The sequence below is a fragment of the Myodes glareolus genome, chromosome 12, assembly GCF_982192425.1.
Source record: "Myodes glareolus chromosome 12, mMyoGla1.1, whole genome shotgun sequence".
Lineage (NCBI taxonomy): Eukaryota > Metazoa > Chordata > Mammalia > Rodentia > Cricetidae > Myodes > Myodes glareolus.
The window spans coordinates 82,297,309-82,318,310 of NC_142037.1; the positions used below are offsets into that span (position 1 = coordinate 82,297,309).

At 50.7% G+C, this 21,002-nt stretch overlaps 1 protein-coding gene across 2 annotated transcripts in view; it reads right to left on the reverse strand.

Annotated features, from left to right (window-relative positions):
• Window positions 1-21,002, reverse strand: part of Stk24 (serine/threonine kinase 24) — an 84,271-nt gene that overhangs the window by 38,677 nt on the left and 24,592 nt on the right. For both annotated transcript variants that reach the window (XM_048421784.3, XM_048421782.3), the window contains exon 2: window positions 1,074-1,304. In XM_048421784.3, the coding sequence (XP_048277741.1) occupies window positions 1,074-1,304 (231 nt within the window). The remainder of the gene's footprint in view (window positions 1-1,073; window positions 1,305-21,002) is intronic.

Consider the following 21,002-nt stretch of genomic DNA (forward strand, 5'->3'; position numbering starts at 1 on the left):
CTTGGATGTTTCCATAAGAACCAAACCCTCCCCTCCCCTTCACACCAGAGCACATGTGTCCAGCAGAAAGCCAGAGGACAGCCGGACTCACCTCTGCCATCTTCCTTAGCAAACACTCGCTTCTACATAGGATAGGAAGTTCTGGCTTCCACAGAAATCAAGAGATGTTTAAGTGTTGTTTAAGAGATGTTTAAATACATCTCATTTCAAGGACTCCACTTCTGTGAGCTCAGCGACACACATGCCTCTCCAGGGCCTGAACATAGGAGTCGCCCTGAGCTCTCCCATGATGGGATGACCATAGGAGATCCACCATGACAGCTTCCACGCAGGGTCAGGCCACATGAATGCAGCAGTTCCCAACCCTAATGTTGCAGCCCTTAATACAGTTCCTCATGCTGTGGTGACCCCAACCATACAATTATTTCCAATGCTACTTCACAACTGTAATTTTGCTCTAATGATCCTAATGTAAATATCTGTGTTTTCCGGTGTGAAAGGGTTGTTCAACCCCCAAAGGGGTTGAGACCCACATTATATTACTATTAACACAACTTCACCATTGAAAGAATGGGGAAGGCCAGCGACCCTCCGTAGTGTCCCACTACCGTCCCTTCTGCTTGACCTGATTATTCACCTGGCTTCTTACAAGCCAAGGGTCGGCACATTAGCTGCCCCGCTACCTCATCAACACGATCAACTCTGCAGCATGGAAGCAGCACCAGTGTACACACAGCTGACAGCTATGAGACACGCGGGCTAGGGTGGCAGGAGGCTCTGTGGCCACTCACAGCCACCCTACGAGTGATCTGTGGCTACTGTCATAAATTAATGAACAGTTTCAACAACAAAGTCCCCTCAGCTTCTTCTCTGAAACAGAATGTCAACACCAACTGCTTTCACCAAAAATAAAATCCGGTCAGTGGCATTTTCGATGATAACAGTGCCATCAAAGGCATGTCTTTTGAACGCAAAGGTCAAAGAATCTCTCCTTGCTCTGGAACCTGCTGTGTTAGAGTCCTCCGCGTCCGTCAGTGCAGCACAAGGGGAAGCAGCGTTATTTTTAAGCTCACCTTCAGATAGGATCCATAGTATTTAGTTACGTATGGGCTGTCGCACTGACTCAGCACTGTGATCTCTTGTTGAATGTCCTCTATCTCATCTTCAGCTTCTTCCAGATCAATGATCTTTATGGCAACCACTTTCTGAGTCCGATTGTCAATGCCTTTGAACACCTCACCGAAAGAGCCCTTTCCAATTTTCTCCAGCTTGGTAAAAAGCTCCTCTGGGTCCGCTTTCAGGTTCTGCAGGAGAAAAGGGAGGAGATGTCAGAATTCCCAGAGTCACAGCGGGTCCCTACAATGGTGTGTGTGTTCCCAGGGCCACAGCCGGACCCTCCCTCTTCCCAGAATGGTGTGTACAGGGCCTGGGAGGGAGGGACATTCATTCTGCTTTCTGTGACAAGGACCAAGCTGCTGTGACTACGGTTTTCCAGGGTCAGGATCTAAAAGTTCTAGGTTGTATCTACACATACGGGTTAAACAAACACTGTAAGTGTGGGACAAGAACAACGCAAACTTTGAATAAAGAAGGCAAAGCTCGAAGTCTATACTGAAATGTACCAGGATAACTCTTTAGCTACTTTAAAAACTTGATCTTGGGCTGGCACTGATCCGCGGTAGAAGGCCTGCCTAGTATGTGTGAGTCCCTGGGTTCAGTAGGCAGGGAGGGAAGAGGTGAAGTCTGCTCCAAGCAAAAAAAATTCACTTTTTCTCAACCATCTCCAGCATGTCCTAACACCAGATGAACATCTGCTGAACTACAGGTGAAACAGCTCTCACCTAACAGGGAGGGGAAATAAAACCACAGCCTAATTCTAACAGACTGTTTCCACCCCCAAATAAATACAGTCCTACTTGTCATTTACAGCTATTCTGTTGGCCAGAACAACGGTCAGATCCCCCCGCCCACAAGGACCTAACCACTAAAATACATTTAGAGCACTCAAGCATGAGTCAGCCTGCAGGAGCCACTACATGCAGCACCCATGTCCTAACGATAATCTGGATGCTGGGTCCCAACACCAACACAGCCCTGTCCCAGGGCTCTCAGCAGGGGCAGTCATACTTGGAAACAGTATGGGGGGTCTGTGTCAAACAAGGGACAGGACATAGTCCTGCCCAGAGCAAAATACCAGTGACATCCAAAACCTGTAACTCCCAAGGACGTTAGAAGCCCCAAAGCCAGTCTGGTAAACACATTTTCCCACTGAAAGAAGAGGATGCCGGCTGATCCTTAAAAGTCTATTATTAATCCTTCAAAGAAATCACATTCTTGGGGGAGGGCAAGAAAGAGAGCAAGGAGGGGGGCTGAGAAGGAGGCACGAAAGAAGGTTATCATGGAATCACTGAGCGGTGACAAGGTAGGTCAAAGGCACAGGACATGCCAACACCAGCAACACACAATGACAATGACCTTGCTGTCACTGGGTGCCAGCCACTCACAGGCTTTCAGAGTTGAAGTTCCAAGTATCTGGCTTACAATGGTGTAACTTGGGAGCCTTGCTGAGCTACACCGTATAACAAGAGCCAGGCACTAATAATCACACGGAGGCAGAGGGTATGCACTCACATACAGCTAAAATAAGTCTACATGCTGGACACGGTACACACGGTGTGAAATGTGCCATGGAGTTACCACAGAACACACGGAAGGGACTGCCCTGTCACACACAGGCTTTGGGTCATGACCTCCTTGGCTCACAGGAAGCTAAATGCACTCAACCCCATTCACCTTCCTTTGTGCTTGACACACAGCACTCCGTGGTTTAGCTGGGTGATGGACAGAGCAGCCCTGACCCGAACAACTGCTGTCTCCAGTTCTGCCACCAGCTCCAGCACCTTTCAGGCACTCACAAGTTTCTCTAAGACCCTTAATTTGCCAAGACAGTCTGAGAAAGCGCTCAGATCTGAGGGTAGTCTCCTGAAGTGGGGGCTGTTTTGAAAGCTGGTAGGAAACTCTAAAATTTCCTCCATTTTTAAACTTGCCAGGTTTACTAGGCAAGCACTCTTCAGAATCATTTCTGGGAATATCCCCAAAGGATGCTGGAGAACGCGGGTGGGGCAGCATCTTGCATCCAGCTCAGCTGGTACCCTGCTCCCTCCCACATCACAGGAGCCAGGAGCAGACTGGGTGGGGGCACCCACGTCCCTCCTCCAGAGGGGCAGCTGCTGTGCACTGCAGCAGCCCCAAGCCTCTTACCTCCCTCCCTCCATGAGGAAGAGGACTGGCCTTCCTTTTCTTCAAGGCTGAAGCTAATCTCGGGACTCTGGAATCCATCTCTGTGCAAAGCTTCACCAGTAACCCTTCGGGCAGCTCTCCTTAAAGCTATCCCTGTCTACTGGCTCCTTGCCCCAGGCAGCACGCTCAGGTTCCTCCAACTTCGGACAGACGAGAAGCACCCCATTTGGCCTCATCAGTTCCCCCACTTCACATGTTTCCCTGCTGAAGATTCCCAACTGCCCTCTGCGCCTGCCTGCCCTGTCCACGTAGTCTGGCAAGCTGGTCACCAATGATGCAGCAACCTCCCTGGAGCCCCATCAGCCACGCCCTCTGCCCCCCTGTAACCTGGCCTCCACAGCCTGCCCTCAGCTCTTCTTCCAGCCTCTGGTGCCAAAGGAATCTTCACACTGGCCCTCAATCCAGCAAACCGCTGAGTCCTCGCACAACCCTCCTCTCCCACACTGTCGTAGGTTCTAGACTAAGCAGAGGAAGTTTCGGGGCCAGGCCTCAGTCACCTCTATATCCTAGCAGCCATACCAAGGGTGGCATGAAACTGAGAGTTAATGTCCCCTGAGCAGTAAGAAAACCTGGTTCATGTAGACACCAACCAGACCCACATTAGAAATCACACAGAATAACCTCTCTCTGAGACCGTCCCCTGACGCCCTTAGAGAAGGCTCCTGAGAACTGAGGGCAAAGCCTGGACACAGCAACTGCTGGCCTGCTGACTCTTCAATCCTTATGTGTAAACGTTGGTACTTCCTTTGCAGAGTTTTTAAAAAATAATAATAATTTACAGAAAACCCTCCCAACACCAAAGAGGCCAGTGAGAGACACTGTTACTAGGTTACCCGCCTAAGAGTCCAGCCTGCCCTGTACACATCAGCCAGCTCCTGAGCACCACCTGAAGTCCACAGGACAGTTGATAGAGTGACAATGGAGGCCACAGGGACCGTCTCCCACACCTAGTCTCAGGAGGAAGCAATCCGTGCAGACCGCCTGTCTCGCCACTGTTGGCTAAGATGATGGCACCTCAGGTCACAGACCCCTGAGGTGCTAAACCACAAGACAGGAGAAGAGCACACTGTGCGTGTGTGTGGAACACAGACTTTAGTAGCAGAAGGCAAACTAGCGGAGTGCTACAGTAAGAGACCCAAGAAGTCACTGACCCCAGGCCCACAACCCCAGAACCAGGGTCTGCTACTCCAGCAACCACTAAACTATCATCACCCAGTACCTGGGTCTGCCTGGAATCTCCTCAAATCCTAAACAGCATACAAGGTCAAGCCTTAAAGTTCTCAACTGAGGCCTCTTGAGCACCTCCATCAACACAAAGAAGCCTGTTCTGGCCCTCCAGAGCACAGGCTCTCCAGCTGAGCACAGCCACTAACCACAGGGTACACAGGCGCATGCATGTACCCACACACACCCAGCACACACACCGGGAGACGGGGTGGGAGAATGCTGTGGTGGCTCGAGTAAGAACCCCAAAGGGTTGCACATGGCTGAATCCTTGGTCTCCAGTTAGTGGACAGGTTTGGGAAGGATCGGGAGGTGTGGCCTAGTTGGAGGAGGTGTGTCAGATGCAGGCAGGCTTTAACTCCTGCCCTGCCGTTCCCTGCCACCATGGGCTTCAGTCTCCTGGAGCTGTAAACCCAAATAAGCACGTGTGCGAGCTGCTTTGTTCATGCTGCTTTATCACAACGATAGAAAAGAAACTAGGGTGAGAGGCACATAGAACCACTACTGTGAAAGTCACCAAGTTCTGGGACGGCTTGTAGCTCAACAACACTGTAGGGAAAGGTTCTGGGGAAGGAGTTTCCTAAATGGAGAGGGGGCTGGCTGTAATCTATCCCTAAGACAACAGAGCAGAGCTCCACAGACAGCCTTTCCCACAAGGCCAAGGCCCCGTACCCAGGCAATTCCTGAGTAAGCTCATTACCACACGGCTGGTGTCATCCCCAGCCAGAAAAAAAAAAGCAATCCCCATCTGAAAAGGGAAGCTCAGGATTTTGCTGGCAGAATTTGTTCTCTGAGGAAAACACACCTCCTTGACAGGAGGGGGAGGGGAGAAAACAAGAAAATGCCAACCACCCTGAGAGTTTCCTTTGTAGAAAAGACTGGGCTAGCTGAGAAGTCACAGCCTCAAATCAGAAAACCTGCAGCTTCTCTGTATCCCTGAGGGGAAGCAGAACCTGGCTGCAGGAGGCCCAGTGGTCCCCAGGGCACCTTCTCTAACATAGAGGAAGGTCAAGAGATAGCTACACAGGACACACGCATGACCCCTCTAGGGGAAGAGGACCAGTCATCAGCACGGTTACAGCCGTGAATCCCCAGTCCATGAGACATGAGGAACAAATGCTGAGAAAGGCAATAGCGGTCCCAGGGGCAGGTGTGCCGAGCCCTGACTGAGACCCTCGCAGGCCTTCATCTCCTCCCGTAAGGGGCTGAGATGTTGAAACAGGAGCAGAATCTTCTTCCCTCTGCTCCCCTGTCTCTCAGACAACTAAGAGTGAAGACTGTGTGTCCCCCCAGTCAGGAAGCCTGACATAACTGAGGGCGATGTCTGGAGACCAGAGGCATGCGCTATGGCTGGCATGTGTCCCCCAAACCTCACACTGAAATGTGACTGACACTTAACAGTCGTAAGAGGTGGGAACCCCAAGAGAGGATGTGGATGCAGGGGCCCCGCTTCATGACTGTATTGCGCTGCGCTCCTGGACAGGTTACAGTCATGAAGAAAAAAATAAACCAGGCAGACTCTTCTGTCTCTCCAGCATACTCCTTTGGCCTTTCTGTCATGGGACACACAGCAGAAAGACCCTCAGCAAGCTCCCTGCCACTCTGGAAATGACAGCAATGTCTATATTTCACAAATCTGAGGTAATCGGTTAAAGTAACTAAAAACGGATGACGAAACTAAAACACTGATTTCTCTAAATCACAAAAACCTTTGCCAGCTAGGTCTGGGACTCAGGAGTCAGATTGATGCGCAGAGGGTGCGTGCCTCGCCGGCTCTGGTGGCTGTGTCGTCTGAACTTTCCCCATCCTTCTCATCAGAGACCAGGCCATGTCTCTAGGTCTCAGTCTAACTTTCCAGCCTCCACACACACTCAAATCTTACCTTGTTTCTTTCTAATCTGGAATGAGATTTAGAAAAGCTCCAGTTATTTATAATATTTAATCACATAAAGGTCAGAACTCTTAATAACTAACCAAAACAACCAGCTTGAGCCTGGGCTCTGAGAATACACCAAACCTTTCCGCCAACATGGCCAGCTTCTTGAACCGTAAGAAGTCCAGTGAAGGTACCCAAAAGAGCCTGGAGTCAACACCTTCATAGAAGTTCTTCAGTGGGTTCGGACAGCAAATGCTTACCGCCATGGACGTCTAAGGGAAAGGCCTGCACGGCCATGGACAACTAAGGCCTCTCTAAATCCAGAATCTCAGAAATGAGCCTTGAAGGAAAAATTAGTGGCCAACTCCCACATAAAATGTTTGCCACCCATAACCACATCTCCTTTACGCTCAACACTGCTTTTTGCAGGTACACACAAGAACCTTTTACTTTTTCACTGTGAAAAGCTGTAAGCTCCATCCAGATGAGATGGTAATGAGGCTGTCTAGTTACTGCTCTATTGCTGTAGAGACGCCATGGCCAAGCCAACCTATAAAGAAAGGCAGTCTCCTTAGGTCAGTCCACAACATCATCATGGGCTGGGGGGCGGGGGGAGAGCAGGCATTGGAGCAACAGCTGAGAGCTCACATCTTACTGGAAAGTTCAAGGCAAAGCAAGGGAGACTGGGCCTGGCACGCGCTTTTGGAACTTGAGCACCCACTGGGGTCCCAGTGACACCTCTCCTCCAATAAGGCCACATCTCCTAAGCCTTCATGAACAGCCCATCAACTGGAAACCAAACACCCACATATTCAGACCACACCAAAGCCTGGAGGAACGTCAGGACAGTTCATAAAGACCACGCTGCACTGGCTGCCTGAAGAGCAGTGGCGGCAGAGGGGCTCGCTCAGCCATTCCTAAAGGAGAGTTGTCGTGGAAACGGCCTGCTGGGGCGCAGATGTGGTCCAGCACATACCTAGCACATGCAAGGCCCGGCAGCTAAAATATCTCTTGGTAGGTCAGACCTGCTGCTTGACTATGGTGCCTGGAGGTTAGACAGAGTCTAGCTACAGTCTCAAGAGGAACAATTTGTGCATCAAAGTCCAAGAGCAGCTGAACATCGACCCAGGAAGGTGACTAGATTTCAAGTAAGTGAGAAAGACCATCTGAGAGCATTTCTCTACTATATATATATTCATCCTGTGCTCTCTGGGAAAGCAGACAGTGGGTACTTCGGTTCTCTCTTTCACACACACACCCTAATAGGAAGCAGAGCCTGACCTCTCTGTGCAGGCTGGTGGGCGAGCAATACCAGCCACCTAGGGCTTCTGGGGCCTCTAAGGAGGAAACGCGGTGTGCAGCGCCCTACCACACTGGGAGAGGTACAGAAAGAAAGGGCTCTGCCTCCCGGGCCCAGCTTCTGCAGCACTTACTGTACTTCAGATCCCCGGAGAGAATTCATTAAAATAGTTCTATGATGACTTAAGTACTTTGTGCTTTAAACCTGAATAGCTATTACCATTTTCTTTCAAGCCGTTCTGGCAGTGAAAGATGAAGTCCTCACAAGCTCCGCGCGGTGCTCGGCTCTAGAGCCCACTGTGCTCAGTGTAAGCGCACACTCCCACCACAGCTGAAGCTCAGCACCCCCCCCCCAGTCTCTCCATGAAAACAAAGCCCCTGCCTAGGTCTGATGTTTAATGCCTGGCCTATGTCAATCACCATCCCTGTCACTACAGGATGCTTCACGGGTCTGGACCAGGGGAGTAAGTTAGTAGCAGGCACGGCAACCTGCTGCTCTGAACCTGGCAAACCCTCGGCCTGGAGCTCATTCTCCTGACGGTGACCCGGGTCACAGAATCCCCACCTTTCCTCTTGGGGCCGCGACTCAGCTCCCGAGTAAATCACACATGGAGGCTATTTTCATAGGTATGAATGCCTGGATTCGGCTTAGCCAGCTTTGTTTACTTGTTTCTTGACAGCTTTTCTTAAATAATCCCAACTACCTTTAGCCTGGGCTTTTACCTTTCTTAATTCTGTAAACCTTCCCTTCCTTCTTAACTCTGTGGCTGGCTGGCTGGCTGGCTGGCTGGCTGACCCGATGCTCTCCTCTCCTGGTTCTCAGTTCCCCTTCTATTTATCCTCTCTGCCCACCAGCACCCCTGTCCTCGCTCCTGCCTCATTACTGGCCATTCAGCTCTTTATTAGGACCATCAGATGTTCTAGACAAAGAATCACAGCTTCAGAGTTAAACAAATGCAGCATAAACAAAAGTCACACACCTGAAAATAATATTCCCCAACACTTCTCCCTAACTAGATTTCATAGCTACTGAGAAATTTTGCCCCTCCCCCAATATATATATTCCTTACCCTTACATCTAAAACTATGACCACCGATCTTCTAAACGATTTCTCCAAACCCTCCTTCATCTTCACAGAGGCCTCCTCCACCTACTTCAAAGGCCTGGTCAAAATGATCAACAAGAGGACACAGGCAACAAACAGCACAATAAACACACCACGCACACGCGTGCACACATGTGCACGGATGCATGCACACTGCACAGACTCAACACAACGGGGCTATTTCCTTAGGCTTAACTTTTTCCAGGTGAACTTCATACTATATTTCTAACTTTTAATACAATGATTTTCCTCGTGGGTAACAAACCCTCAAGCTAACTGGCAAGCAAAAGAAATTCCTGGAGCCCCACTCCCGGGTTAAGCTGCACATCAGTTTATCAGCTCTCGGTGGGGACGGTAGTCCTGGCAGTCTGCACACATGGAGTCTGCCAAACGGAAGCTCCCTCACTCTGCCAAGGTTAAAGTTCAATCACAGTTCCCCCACAAGCTGTTCTTTTTATAAACTCAGACACATACACACAGAAAGTCAACACAAAAATCAAAAGACCCAATAAAAGCCAAGCGTCCTCTTATAGGGGGCTTTCCAGGGAAACCGCTGCCAACAGAGGTCTCCGCAGCTCCCAGCACACAGCTAACAAAGACTGTCAGCCTCCTGGTTGCCCTAGGAAGCATCACCCCGAGGACTGTCCCACTTCACAGGGACCCCTCACATGAGTCCGTGTGCCCCAGACCCACGTCAGACCATTTTGACGTGAACAGAGGACGGGAAGCTCCTGGCTGCTCTTGGTAAGGCGTCTGCTGCCACCTCCCTGACCCAGGCCACCATGGGCTCCTGCTAGCAAGTGGGTTTGTGTGGTTCCTCCGACCTGGACCTCATCCTCAAATGTGCTAATGCGTGTGTGGGCTTGGGTGGACATCACCACCAGCACCCCTCAGGGCCCGCCACGCCTCCACAGTTCTCTGTCTCTGTGACGGGTGCTGAAACAGGGCTTGTGGGCTCTCTGCTCTGGAAAGAGGTGACCTAAGAAGCAGTCCTCCCTGCTAGGTAAAGGTTCTCCACCTGGGCTGCCTTCATGTCTCAGCCTGGTCAGCTGAATCTGAACCTTTGGGGAGATGAACACAGCATCATTGTGAGGTTGTGCTCTTGCAAGATTGTGGGGTAGGGCCAAAGAGCACCCAGTGGCCTTGCTCAGCAGGCTGACTTCACCTCAGCAGGCAGCCCACACCAGTAAGACACCTACAGCTTCCAGCCCAGCTCCAGGGGCATCGGAAAAGTGATAGCAGGGAGGGAAGGTGCCTGGCAGCTCAGTTCTCATCTTGCAGGCTCTAGACTCACCTGTGGTCTCAGTTCATTCCATACCCAGCGTTGTGATTTGAATGAGAATCCCCCAAGGGTAACATCACCCACAATGGCTGAGCCCTCCCACCTCAATCACTAATCATGATGATTGCCCTCTGACTTCCCTAGAGCTCACCCTAATGGAGGCACCTTCTCAGTGGACAGCCTCTCTTCCCAGGTGACTCTAGTTTATGCCAGGTTGACAAAAAATGAGCCAGCACAATCTCATCCTTAGTAAAATGGCTCAAAGAAGCTCAGAGTTGGCAGTCGGCTGCCGTCATCAACGTTCTCTAAGACAGTGACGCTGCTGCGTTAGCTGGCAGAGACCTGAACTGCAGGACCACACAGAAAAGGCCCTCCTTGCCCTCACAGTGACCTTTCCGGTCAGTCCCTGCAAGGTGAGGCGGCTCTTCACCTAAACTGCCTCGGGCTGTCTCACATTAATCTGCTTAATAAACTCAGTCCCACACCCCAGCATCGATCACAACCATGTAGGCTAGAAGAAAACCTGAACATTCATTCCACTGACTTGGCAGATAATAAAGGTGAGACAAAGACTTTAAATGCCAGCCTGCGTGACCAGACAACTAGGAGACTGTTGGAGATGTTACATTGTTTATGCTGCAGAACATTTGTTTAAGGATGTAAAGATGCGCTTGCATTCTCTTATGCTGCATTTGTTTAACTCCAAGAAGCTGTGTTACTCTGCCTGTCTGTAACACCTGGGTGGTCTAAGGAAGAGTAGAATGGCCAATAGCTAGGCAGGAAAGAGACAGGGGCTGGCAGGCAGAGATAATAAATAGAAGAAAAGGGAGAAGAGGACTTGAGGGGCCAGTCACCCAGCTACACGGCAAGAAAGGTCTACACGAAGGTAAGAGACCAGAGGCAAGAGACAGATAGGGTAACTTGAGAAACGTCGACTGGGAACAAGACAAACTAAGGCTGTGTAAACAAGGGGGAATTGGGTACTGTGGTGCATGCCTTAAATCCCAGCACTCTGACAGCAGATGATGTCAGACCTGTCTTCATTACAGAGTTCCCAGTTCAATCTTCATTAGAGTTCCAAACTAGCCAGGGAATCAAAATGAGGCCCTGACTTAAAGGAGGGGGGTGGGGTGTTTGGAAACAGACATTACAGGAAGTAGGCCTTGTTTCTAGCCTCAGTGTCTCTGGTTTGGGTCCTTAACCCCTACCCCACTGCACTAGGGAGAGCGCAAACAAGGCTCAGAGCATCAGGGCAAAGAGTGCGCATTAGACGGCGCACTACTCCACAGAAGGGAATAGACCAAAGACTCTTAGGCTAGCCCAGGGTAGTCTCCTGGACACCTCCTCCCCTCCAGTCAAGTGACACTTGAGGCCCCGAGCAGTTAAGGAACCAAAGCTCTGGCCTTCAACTAGTCTGTGGTCACAATTCTCCAACAAAATCCCTACTGGGAGGACACTGCCACCTAAGTCCCAAGGATGAACCCTCTGCAGCTCCCTGGCTCCCCTAGTGGTCATCAGTGGGATTTTTCAGGAAGTCTCCCTGAACAGAGAAGGGAGGTAGCAGGTCCTGCAGCTAGACTGCCTGCTGGGTGTGCTACAGGACCCGGCTTCAAACCCTGACCCCACACAGAAGCTGAGACGAGAGGACCCCTTAGACTGGACGGCTGCCAGCCTAGCTCAAGTCACCAGGGAGTAAGACAGGGTGACAGAACAACATTCTCCTCTGCCTCTGTACCAGACCGTACACATGGGCGTGTATGCACACACACACACAACAGTCAGAGACAGAGAGAATAGAGGGCAGGGTTTTTGCCGAGGCACTCAGCAGGCCCAGAGATGAAGTCAGGGCTAGTATGTTGGACAAATGTTTGAAAAATCACATGGACTTCCAAATAAATTAGATAGTTCATTGGGAAATGAATACTGGAATTTTTATTAAAACCAAAATGAAAAACAACAAAGACCCACGTTCACGTATATGCAGCCTGGGCACATAATTCCCACAAACAGCAGCTTTGTTGCCTCACGAAGGCAGCGTGCCAGATGGCAGTGGTGCACACCATTAATCCCAGCACTCAGGAGGCAGAGGCAAGCAGATCTCTGTGAGTTCCAGGACAGTCTCCAAAGCCACAGAGAAACCCTGTCTTTGGGGGGGGGGGGGGGGAGGCGGACACATGCTACACAACTTTGGGACCTACTCCTCATAGTGGGTCGCCTCGTCCAGCCTTAATACACAGGAGATCTTATGGCAACTTGGTATGCCTTGTTTTGTTGATACCATTAGGGGACCTCCTCTTTCCTGAACAAAAGCAAAGAAGTGGATGGGGCGGGGACAGAAGAGGCAGGGGGAGACTGGAACGAGAGGAAGGAGGTGAAACCACAGCCAGATGTAACGTAAGTATTTAAAAAAATTTTAAAAAGGCAACATGCTGGGCTGACTTAAAAGCACTCCTGTCTAGACTCTGTAACAATCCTGTGAGAAAGGGAACACGGACTTCATAGCAGACCCCAGAAAAGCCAAGGTCAAATCTTGCACAATCTCAGGCTCATACGCAGCCGGGGAGCAGGATAGAAGCCGCATCTCCTGTGCCTGGGAGCAGAATTCAGCAAAGTGCAGTAAGCCACACAGCACACTTCACGGGGTGTCTGCCTGGCAAAGCACACCCTTGTCACACTAGAACACCAGCAGGAGTAAACCCGATGCGGCCTCCACACCCTCACAGGCCAGCTCACCTGCCCATGAATATTTTACAAAAGCAGAGACAGTGAGTGTCAAGAAACCAAGCAGTCTAGGAATCAGACCAAACAGTTGGGGATATGCAGACGTCAATCAATAAGGAATTTCCTTTACCTAAGGGGGCTTGGCTTTTAAAGGCCCCTAAGGAGCTCACCTGCCTCAAAAGCCCAACCAGGACTGCAGATTTCCTGCTGAACACAGGGGCCTCCCAGCTCCGGGGGAGGGGCTGTAAGGGCCGCACTGATCGCGAGGCATTCGTGTCAAACAAGCCCTGCTTCTGACTGAAACCCTGAGGCTCTCTGTGGAGCCCTTGGGCAAATGGCACCAAGCCAGCTGTCCCATGCAACCCTGGGAGGAAGGAGAACTCTGTGGTGACACGCCAGGCTGACTGGGTCAGGACACTTCTATAAGAGGTTCAGTGTGTATTTCAGAGAATTCAGGACACAAGGATGGAAACACAGATAGACAAGACAGACAGACACCCTTTTTTAGCTCATGAGACGTCTGATATGACACTGGTCTATCTCCTGACCAAGACGGTGACTGATTGTACTGCGGATCAGGGACAGGACAGCCAGGAACTGCCAGGATCTCCAGAGCATTTTTGGTGCATCACCACCAGCACTGAGAAACACATCTGTCAATAAAGACTGCCAGAGCTCCAGCTGCCCACCTGAGAGGCCCTAAGTCCCCCAGAGACTCGGGGGCACTCAGCTCTAGTTAGTTCTAATCCAGCGTGCTTCCTGTCCCACGTCACCATGACTCCCTCAGACCAGCTAGACTCACCAAGGACACACCAGTGACAGCTATCCACCGAATGCTCAGCTGGTCCTCTCAGATTGCTCAGATGGGAAGGGATGCTCATCTTCATGTCTCTAACATCACACATAACCCAATCTGAGGCAGGAACCCCACCCTTGAATGGACTCTCACCCCTGGGCCACTGCACCATGTCCTTTGAATTGTCCCCCACATTGAGCTCAAAGAAGACAGAGTCTGACAGACAGAAGACACTCCATAAGGCCGGCTGATATGACGGTAAGATGACCCTGAGGCTGCAGGTGTGGTCCTGCTGCCCGCAGAACAAAGACCCTGGAAGGGCCAGCAGGCAGGGGGTCTGCAGTCCTCAGTGGAAGCAAGGAGCCGGGAAGGCATTAAGTCTTTCTTACCTGGAACATCCTACCGCCTCTTAGATACACACTGAGGAACCAACCCTGGCTCCCCACAGTTCTCAGCTCTAAGGAGGGGACCCGGACACTTCCTGTGCCTCAATCCCTCTTCTGCAAGTGCAAGGCGCTGGGAGGACAATTACCAACAACAGCGTGGGGCTGCTGAGTGAGGGCCCAGACCTGCAGGTCCTCCTGGGAAGCCTCAACTTCTCTGTGTCCAGCTGAGCCTGGCTCTACTCTTCCAGCAAACAGGAAAGTCATTCCTGCAAAAGCCTGCTGTTTCAGACGCTGCCCACCAGGACCACCCCAAACTGCTGCTGTCCAAAGACAAAGCAAGGTCAGAAAGCAGTATGGTCATTTCTCAAAACCTAAACATTGGTGGTGTGAGGCAGGGGTAGGCTTATCTTTGTTGAGTTTGCAACCCCAGCTCTGCATGAGGCCTTGGCTGTTAGTTAAACACACGGCTCTAGGCTCAGTTCCCAGCACCAGACACAGAAGCCCACACTGGATGAAAAGAGTCAATGGCGTGTGTCTCAGCTCATATGGAGACAGGAACATATGTCTACAGAGCCACAGTAGACAAGGAGACTTGCTGTTGCCTTGCTGGGTGGGATGGGAAGACAAGCAATGAAGTTCTGGGAACGCCGCTGAACTGCACACCTGGAATGAGCATCCTGACACACGCACCTCAGCACAGCTTGACCCATCTCTACACAGAAAGACCGCAGCATCCCTAAGATTAAACGCCTCTCTCTCACTTCTGGGAAAATACAAGATAACAGCAGACAACTCCAGTAAACGAAGGACTTTTTGGAACGAAACAAAAAACTGCTGTGTGTTGGTTCGTAGCTCGCTGATTTAAATACACTTTACACCTGGTCCTCTCTAGGCAGCCAACAGGCAGCAAAGGTGCTGAAGCCTCAACTGACCAAAACTGGAGACCCCATATATTCATGCAAAGGAGCACAACTGGAGCCCCCACCATGATGCCAGGAGGGTCCCAAGTTCAAGGCCGGCCTACACACCAAAGGAATGGAAGGCCATGATGCACAGTGGGGAAGTTCAGTGGCTGCCCCCCCCCAACTAACGTTAACACCCTTCGTCTTACCCTTGAGTGGTCTGAGGAAGTTTGGGGTGATAAGGAGAAACAAAGCTCGTGATGTAAAAGGGTCAGGCCAGGGTGCGGAGGCTTAATTCCTTTTAGATATTTGTTACTTCTTACTTATTAATAGCGAATTTAACATTTACCTCTCTAAAGATAGGTCCTATGCCAAAAGGTAAACCGCCTACTCCTCACCACTTCAAACACTGGCCAAGGCCATGAGGTGAGCACCAGCAGTGACAAGATTGGAGGCCTCAACAGCATGAGGACACTTGTCTTCCTGAAAGCCACCGACTCCGTGTGTGCGAACAGTGGATCCCACGTTTACGTCCACTGCAGGTACCTTGGTGTTATTGCAGCAGAGAAATAGTTTTGCATTTGAAAATGGGACTGATCCAGTTCTCGGCTTCTTGTCCCTTCTCCACCCTGTTCCCCAGCTTCCCCGTGGAGTGCAACCACAGTCCGTTTATAACTTTATATTTCTACCCAGCTTGAAGACCACGCCTGACTGCACTGAGCTCTGGACACGGGAATCAGCACTTAGAATTCAGTGTTTTCCAGCACCACCTTCCACCAGCCCCACTGCTGCACAGTATGCCAGCCATTCCGCAGTATTTTAAGGATGGACACAATCCTAAATAAATACTGCCAAACAAGCACTGTTCCCAGGCTACTTCCTCTTCAGGTAAAGGACAAAAGAACCAACTAAAACGATGCGGTCATTCAAACAACCGCACCAGAAAAACTTCTGCTAGTAACAGCTCCCAGTCCCACATTTACCCATGGTAACCGAAAAACAGGTGAACTTCATCAACTATGTAAGTCTGTTCTCTGTGCCTATAACAAAATGTCTGAGGCTGGATCAGAGAGCAAAGACGTTTATTTAGTTCACAGTTTTGAAGGTCAAAGGCAGAGTGCTGGCTCCCTGAACTGTGTCCCGCAGCACGTGGGCCACACAGAAAGCACGCGCTGGAACACAGGGAGGAGCCAGTGTTTGCTCCTTAGAGATGGGCTCTTCGTTCGTCTCTAACCACCCCTCTCTCTTTGGAACGAACACCTTAATTCCTTCCCAGGGTAATCAATTCCCACTGGGTCCCATGTCTTTTTAGCACAGTCACACTGGGGACCAAGCTTCCAACACAAGAAGCCCTGGGGCACCACTCAAACTTCATCCAAACCACAGCACAAATTTGGGGTTCAAGTCCACTGGTGCTTGTCAGCGGACCACCATTTAAGTAGCTTTGAGACCCAAGAAACTGTTTTCAGGGTGATTCACTAATATCAGATTAAGAAACCAAGCATTAAACCACATGGCAGAGCCTGGAAAAGCAGTGGATTTCCTGGGTCCTCCGCCCCACACAGCTGTCTGCTAAGCCCCTCTCCCTGGAGGTCAAGAGCGAGGCCTGAAAGCACAGCCTCCTCTCCACTTCTTCATTACACTTCCTGTCTATGCACCAACCATGAACACTTAACCATGTATGGCCACCACAACTCAACTCAACCTCTCAGCCCAACTCCAAATATACAGCCCAGTAATAGCAGGTGGATTTGTGGGCAAAATGGAACAGAAAGCAAAATCTCAGAACCTCCAGCCAGCACGCACAGAAGCCTGCCTTCAGCTCCCCTTGGCCTAAAATAGCCAGCGAGGGGGAGGGCAGGCGTGACCCTGCTCTTCAGCTAAGAAAAATAGCTATGAACACCACCCTCCACCAAAACCCCTCTCTACCCATGCATCAGAGAAAGCTCCCAACCCCACCCCCAAAAGAGAGACCTAAGTCCCTGAAAGACAAACCCAATGAATAAAACAAATCTGCTCCCTAGGCTGGCCCATAAGGCACACGTGTACTGAACTGTAGCTCTCAGCCAGGTATAGTAACTCAGCTCTGACAGAGGTCAACTCTACAAACCTCAGCCCTTCAGAAGGACAAAGTTTTAAAAATGGCCTCCCGGCACAAAACCACTGCCTGAAACCCGAGTGAGTTCTCATGTTCGGCACTGCACAGGGGACTTCAGCCTCTTCTCGTGTTCTGGTCCATAGAACACACGAGAAACTGCCAGATGAGAAGCAGAGACCAGGATGCCGACCCTAAGAAACGGCCTTGACTACCTGCCATCAGGGTTCCCAGCAGCCAAGAATATCACCGCAAGGAAAGGACAGCCATTCGGGCAGGGGAGGCCCAAAAGCATTGTGCCAAATGCTTAACATGGATGTACGCTCACAGGTGAGTACTCACCCCACCCTGCACCAGCAGCCTCCTAGCTAAGTCCACCCGCTCTCTGTCTTGAACAATCTCAGAAAGGTCCTATCAGGCCTGCAGTGAAGACACAGGACAGCCACTGTCAGGGAGACTTTCCTTTTGACATATGACAATGAGGTGTCTTCAGCTTCCTAGAAGAGCAACCCAGGCAATAAACTGACTTCTAGACATTATATGATGTTATCTTCAGTAGATCCGTGGGTTCTTTATAGACGCCTCAGAAAGTTAACTTCTGGGTCAAGTGTCCCTGGAAACATTGGCCAGGAATTTTGGAAATGGATTTAATTTTCCATGAAGACAAGGCTCACAACATTCTTGCAGAAATGACAACCAACATTCAACATGGATGAAGCACAGACAGGAGAAAGCAGAGACTGGCAGGAGAGAGCCCATGAGAAAGAGATGAACCAGCCAGTGTTTGGACCTAAGCTAAACGCTGTACAGAGGTTGTTTTTAAAAAAATAAAAAAAAAAAAATCAATCAATCCCATGCTCCTTTCCTTGATACACACTTTTTGTTTCTTTGAGGGGTTTGGCATTTTCTCTGGCCTCTCTGGCCTGACTTCGAAGGCCCAGCCAAGGCAGGCCTTCCTTGTGAGCTGCCTGCTGTTTCTTTAGTTACGGACAATCCTTCAGTCAGGTTTTGGGATGGACCATAAATGCTACCTTCTTCAACTTCTCTATTTGCCACGTCAATCAAAGTGCCAAATGTAACTTGTCTGATCACACTATGACCTTTTTTCCTCTTTGTTTAAATAAACTCCAGGGTAATGAGGCTCTGCAGCACCTGTCTGCAGCACAGCCCTGGCTCAGCCTTCTCAACACCAGGGACGAAACACAGCTCCCCGAAAGTCTCCTCTCGGTGTCTTCAGTTCTGCAAACACTGTCAAGGAAGTCGCCTGTGCTGCAGAACGGGACAAGCCGGGCCAGGCAGACCAGAACAGCCATTCCCTGCCACCAATGAGAAACCAGGGAACACAACTCTAAGCTACATGCCCACCTTTGAAAGTCCTGGCATCAAAATAACATCTACTACTTGGGATCTGCTGGAGTAATCGCCCACACAGACTATTCCACACTGGTGGTCCATCCTCACTGCCAGCCTGACTCCTCTGGAACCACCAGGGCACACACCTCTGTCTGTGTCTCCAGGGAGGTTTAGCCAGGCACACACCTCTGTCTGTGTCTCTAGGGAGGTTTAGCCAGGGCACACACCTCTGTCTGTGTCTCCAGGGAGGTTTAGCCAGGCACACACCTCTGTCTGTGTCTCCAGGGAGGTTTAGCCAGGCACACACCTCTGTCTGTGTCTCCAGGGAGGTTTAGCCAGGGCACACACCTTTGTCTGTGTCTCCAGGGAGGTTTAGCCAGGGCACACACCTTTGTCTGTGTCTCCAGGGAGGTTTAGCCAGGGCACACACCTCTGTCTGTGTCTCCAGGGAGGTTTAGCCAAGCAGACACCTCTGTCTGTGTCTCCAGAGAGGTTTAACCAAGCACACACCTCTGTCTGTGTCTCCAGAGAGGTTTAGCCAGGCACACACCTCTGTCTGTGTCTCTAGGGAGGTTTAGCCAAGCACACACCTCTGTCTGTGTCTCTAGGGAGGTTTAGCCAAGCACACACCTCTGTCTGTGTCTCTAGGGAGGTTTAGCCAAGCAGACACCTCTGTCTGTGTCTCCAGGGAGGTTTAGCCAAGCAGACAAGACTAGAGCAGCAGAGCGAACAAAAGGAACAGGCTGAGTGTCGGTGCTGTGTTCATCTCTCTCCACGCCCTGACTGCAGACACACGGGACCCCCACTGCTGCCATGTGTTCCCTACCGTGATGGACCATAACCTCCAAATGAACAAAATCAACCCTCCTCCCTCCTGTGGAAGGAAAGCAACTAATGTGTAGAGTAAACCATGTATCATACAAAAGCCCTAAGAGAATAACATCCCTAACGTGGACTCGGCGACACTGAAGAACCTGAGGCTAAAGAGACTTCCAGCAGAAAGCATTGGCTTCATGCGACTCTCCTCTGAAACCAGACAATGAAAAGGAGGTGTGGGGGGAGGGGGAGGGGGAGGCAGTGGGAGGAAGTGAGAACAGACAGGCACATCTCCAGACCCCTACAAGGCAGCAGTTGGCACACGTCCTTTGCTAGGGATGTAGGACCAAAGTCATAAACAGGATTCCTGGTGGCAGAGACAGCCATTCCCTGACCCAGAGTCACTCAGGAGGCTTGGGTGACGATGGCATCTCAAGCTCGCTGCCAAGAGGAGGAGAGAAGCTTTTCCAGGAGAGTAAAAAAGAAAGGTGATCACAAGAGGCACAGACACACAAACACGTATGCGTGCACATGCAGGCACACATGCACACGTGCCTTTATCACACCTGTAAATGAATGGAAGTAACAGCAAAAATCCCCCCCCCCCCCCGAGAGGAGAGTAAGAATAGACAAGTGGAAGGAAAATGGGTGTTGGCAGCATTCAGAAACCCGGGCGGGAGGACCACTAAGTCAAGGTCAGCCTTGACTGAGACAAGAGCTCAAACAGTTTCTCAGAAAACACAACTGAGGGGAGGAGGAGGAAGGAAGAGAGAGAAGGACTAGACACATGGGGTCACTCAAATGTTTCATCTTTCTGTAACCGTCAAACTCCTTACATCAGTTACTCCTGTGTAGAGCCCATCTAAGAACATAAGGGGAAAGTTCGCTCTGGCTCAGGTTTTACCCCCATCTTCTCAGATCCATGAACTTCAGCAAATATCACTGAGTGGGAACATGTGGAGGAGAACGGACAGAACACAGACAGGTCGAACCAGACATCAGCATCAAAGGCACGCCCTGGGGCCTACTTCTTCTGGGTAGGTTAGTCAACCTCTGATTTCCACAATTCCCAAAACACAACCACCAGCCTGAGATAGGTATTCAACACACAGGCCTGACAATAGCCAGAGATAGGCATTCAACACACAGGCCTGACACTAGCCAGATAGGTATTCAACACACAAGCCTGGGAGGGACAGATAGCATTAATTACAGGGATTGATTCTGTCTCATACACTTACAGAATAGAAGTCTAGAAAGACGGCCACTAAAATACTAACAGTGGTTATCAACTCTCCTTGTCCCAATAGTTAACACTAAACTTATTGTTTTTTATTCATTTATTCTGTGGGGAAAGCAGGGCTTCAACACTTCTGTTCTGGAGGAGGGGGGCATATGAGAGATCAAAAGGCCAGGCTGGGGCTGAAGAGATGGCTCCGCAGTCACGGACACACGCTGTCTCCCAAAGGACCCAAGTGCAGCTCAGTCTTATTCTCAGAACCCACACCAGAGGTTCCCAGCTGCCTGTTCCCGAGAATCCAACACCTCTGGCCTCCGCCAGCCTCACACGTGTGCGTGCATACATCCACACACCTCCGCCAGCACTGCCCTCACATGTGTGCGTGCATACATCCACACACCTCCGCCAGCACTGCCCTCACACGTGTGTGTGCATACATCCACACACCTCCGCCAGCACTGCCCTCACACGTGTGCGTGCATACATCCACACACCTCCGCCAGCACTGCCCTCACACGTGTGTGTGCATACATCCACACACCTCCTCCAGCACTGCCCTCACACGTGTGTGTGCATACATCCACACACCTCCGCCAGCACTGCCCT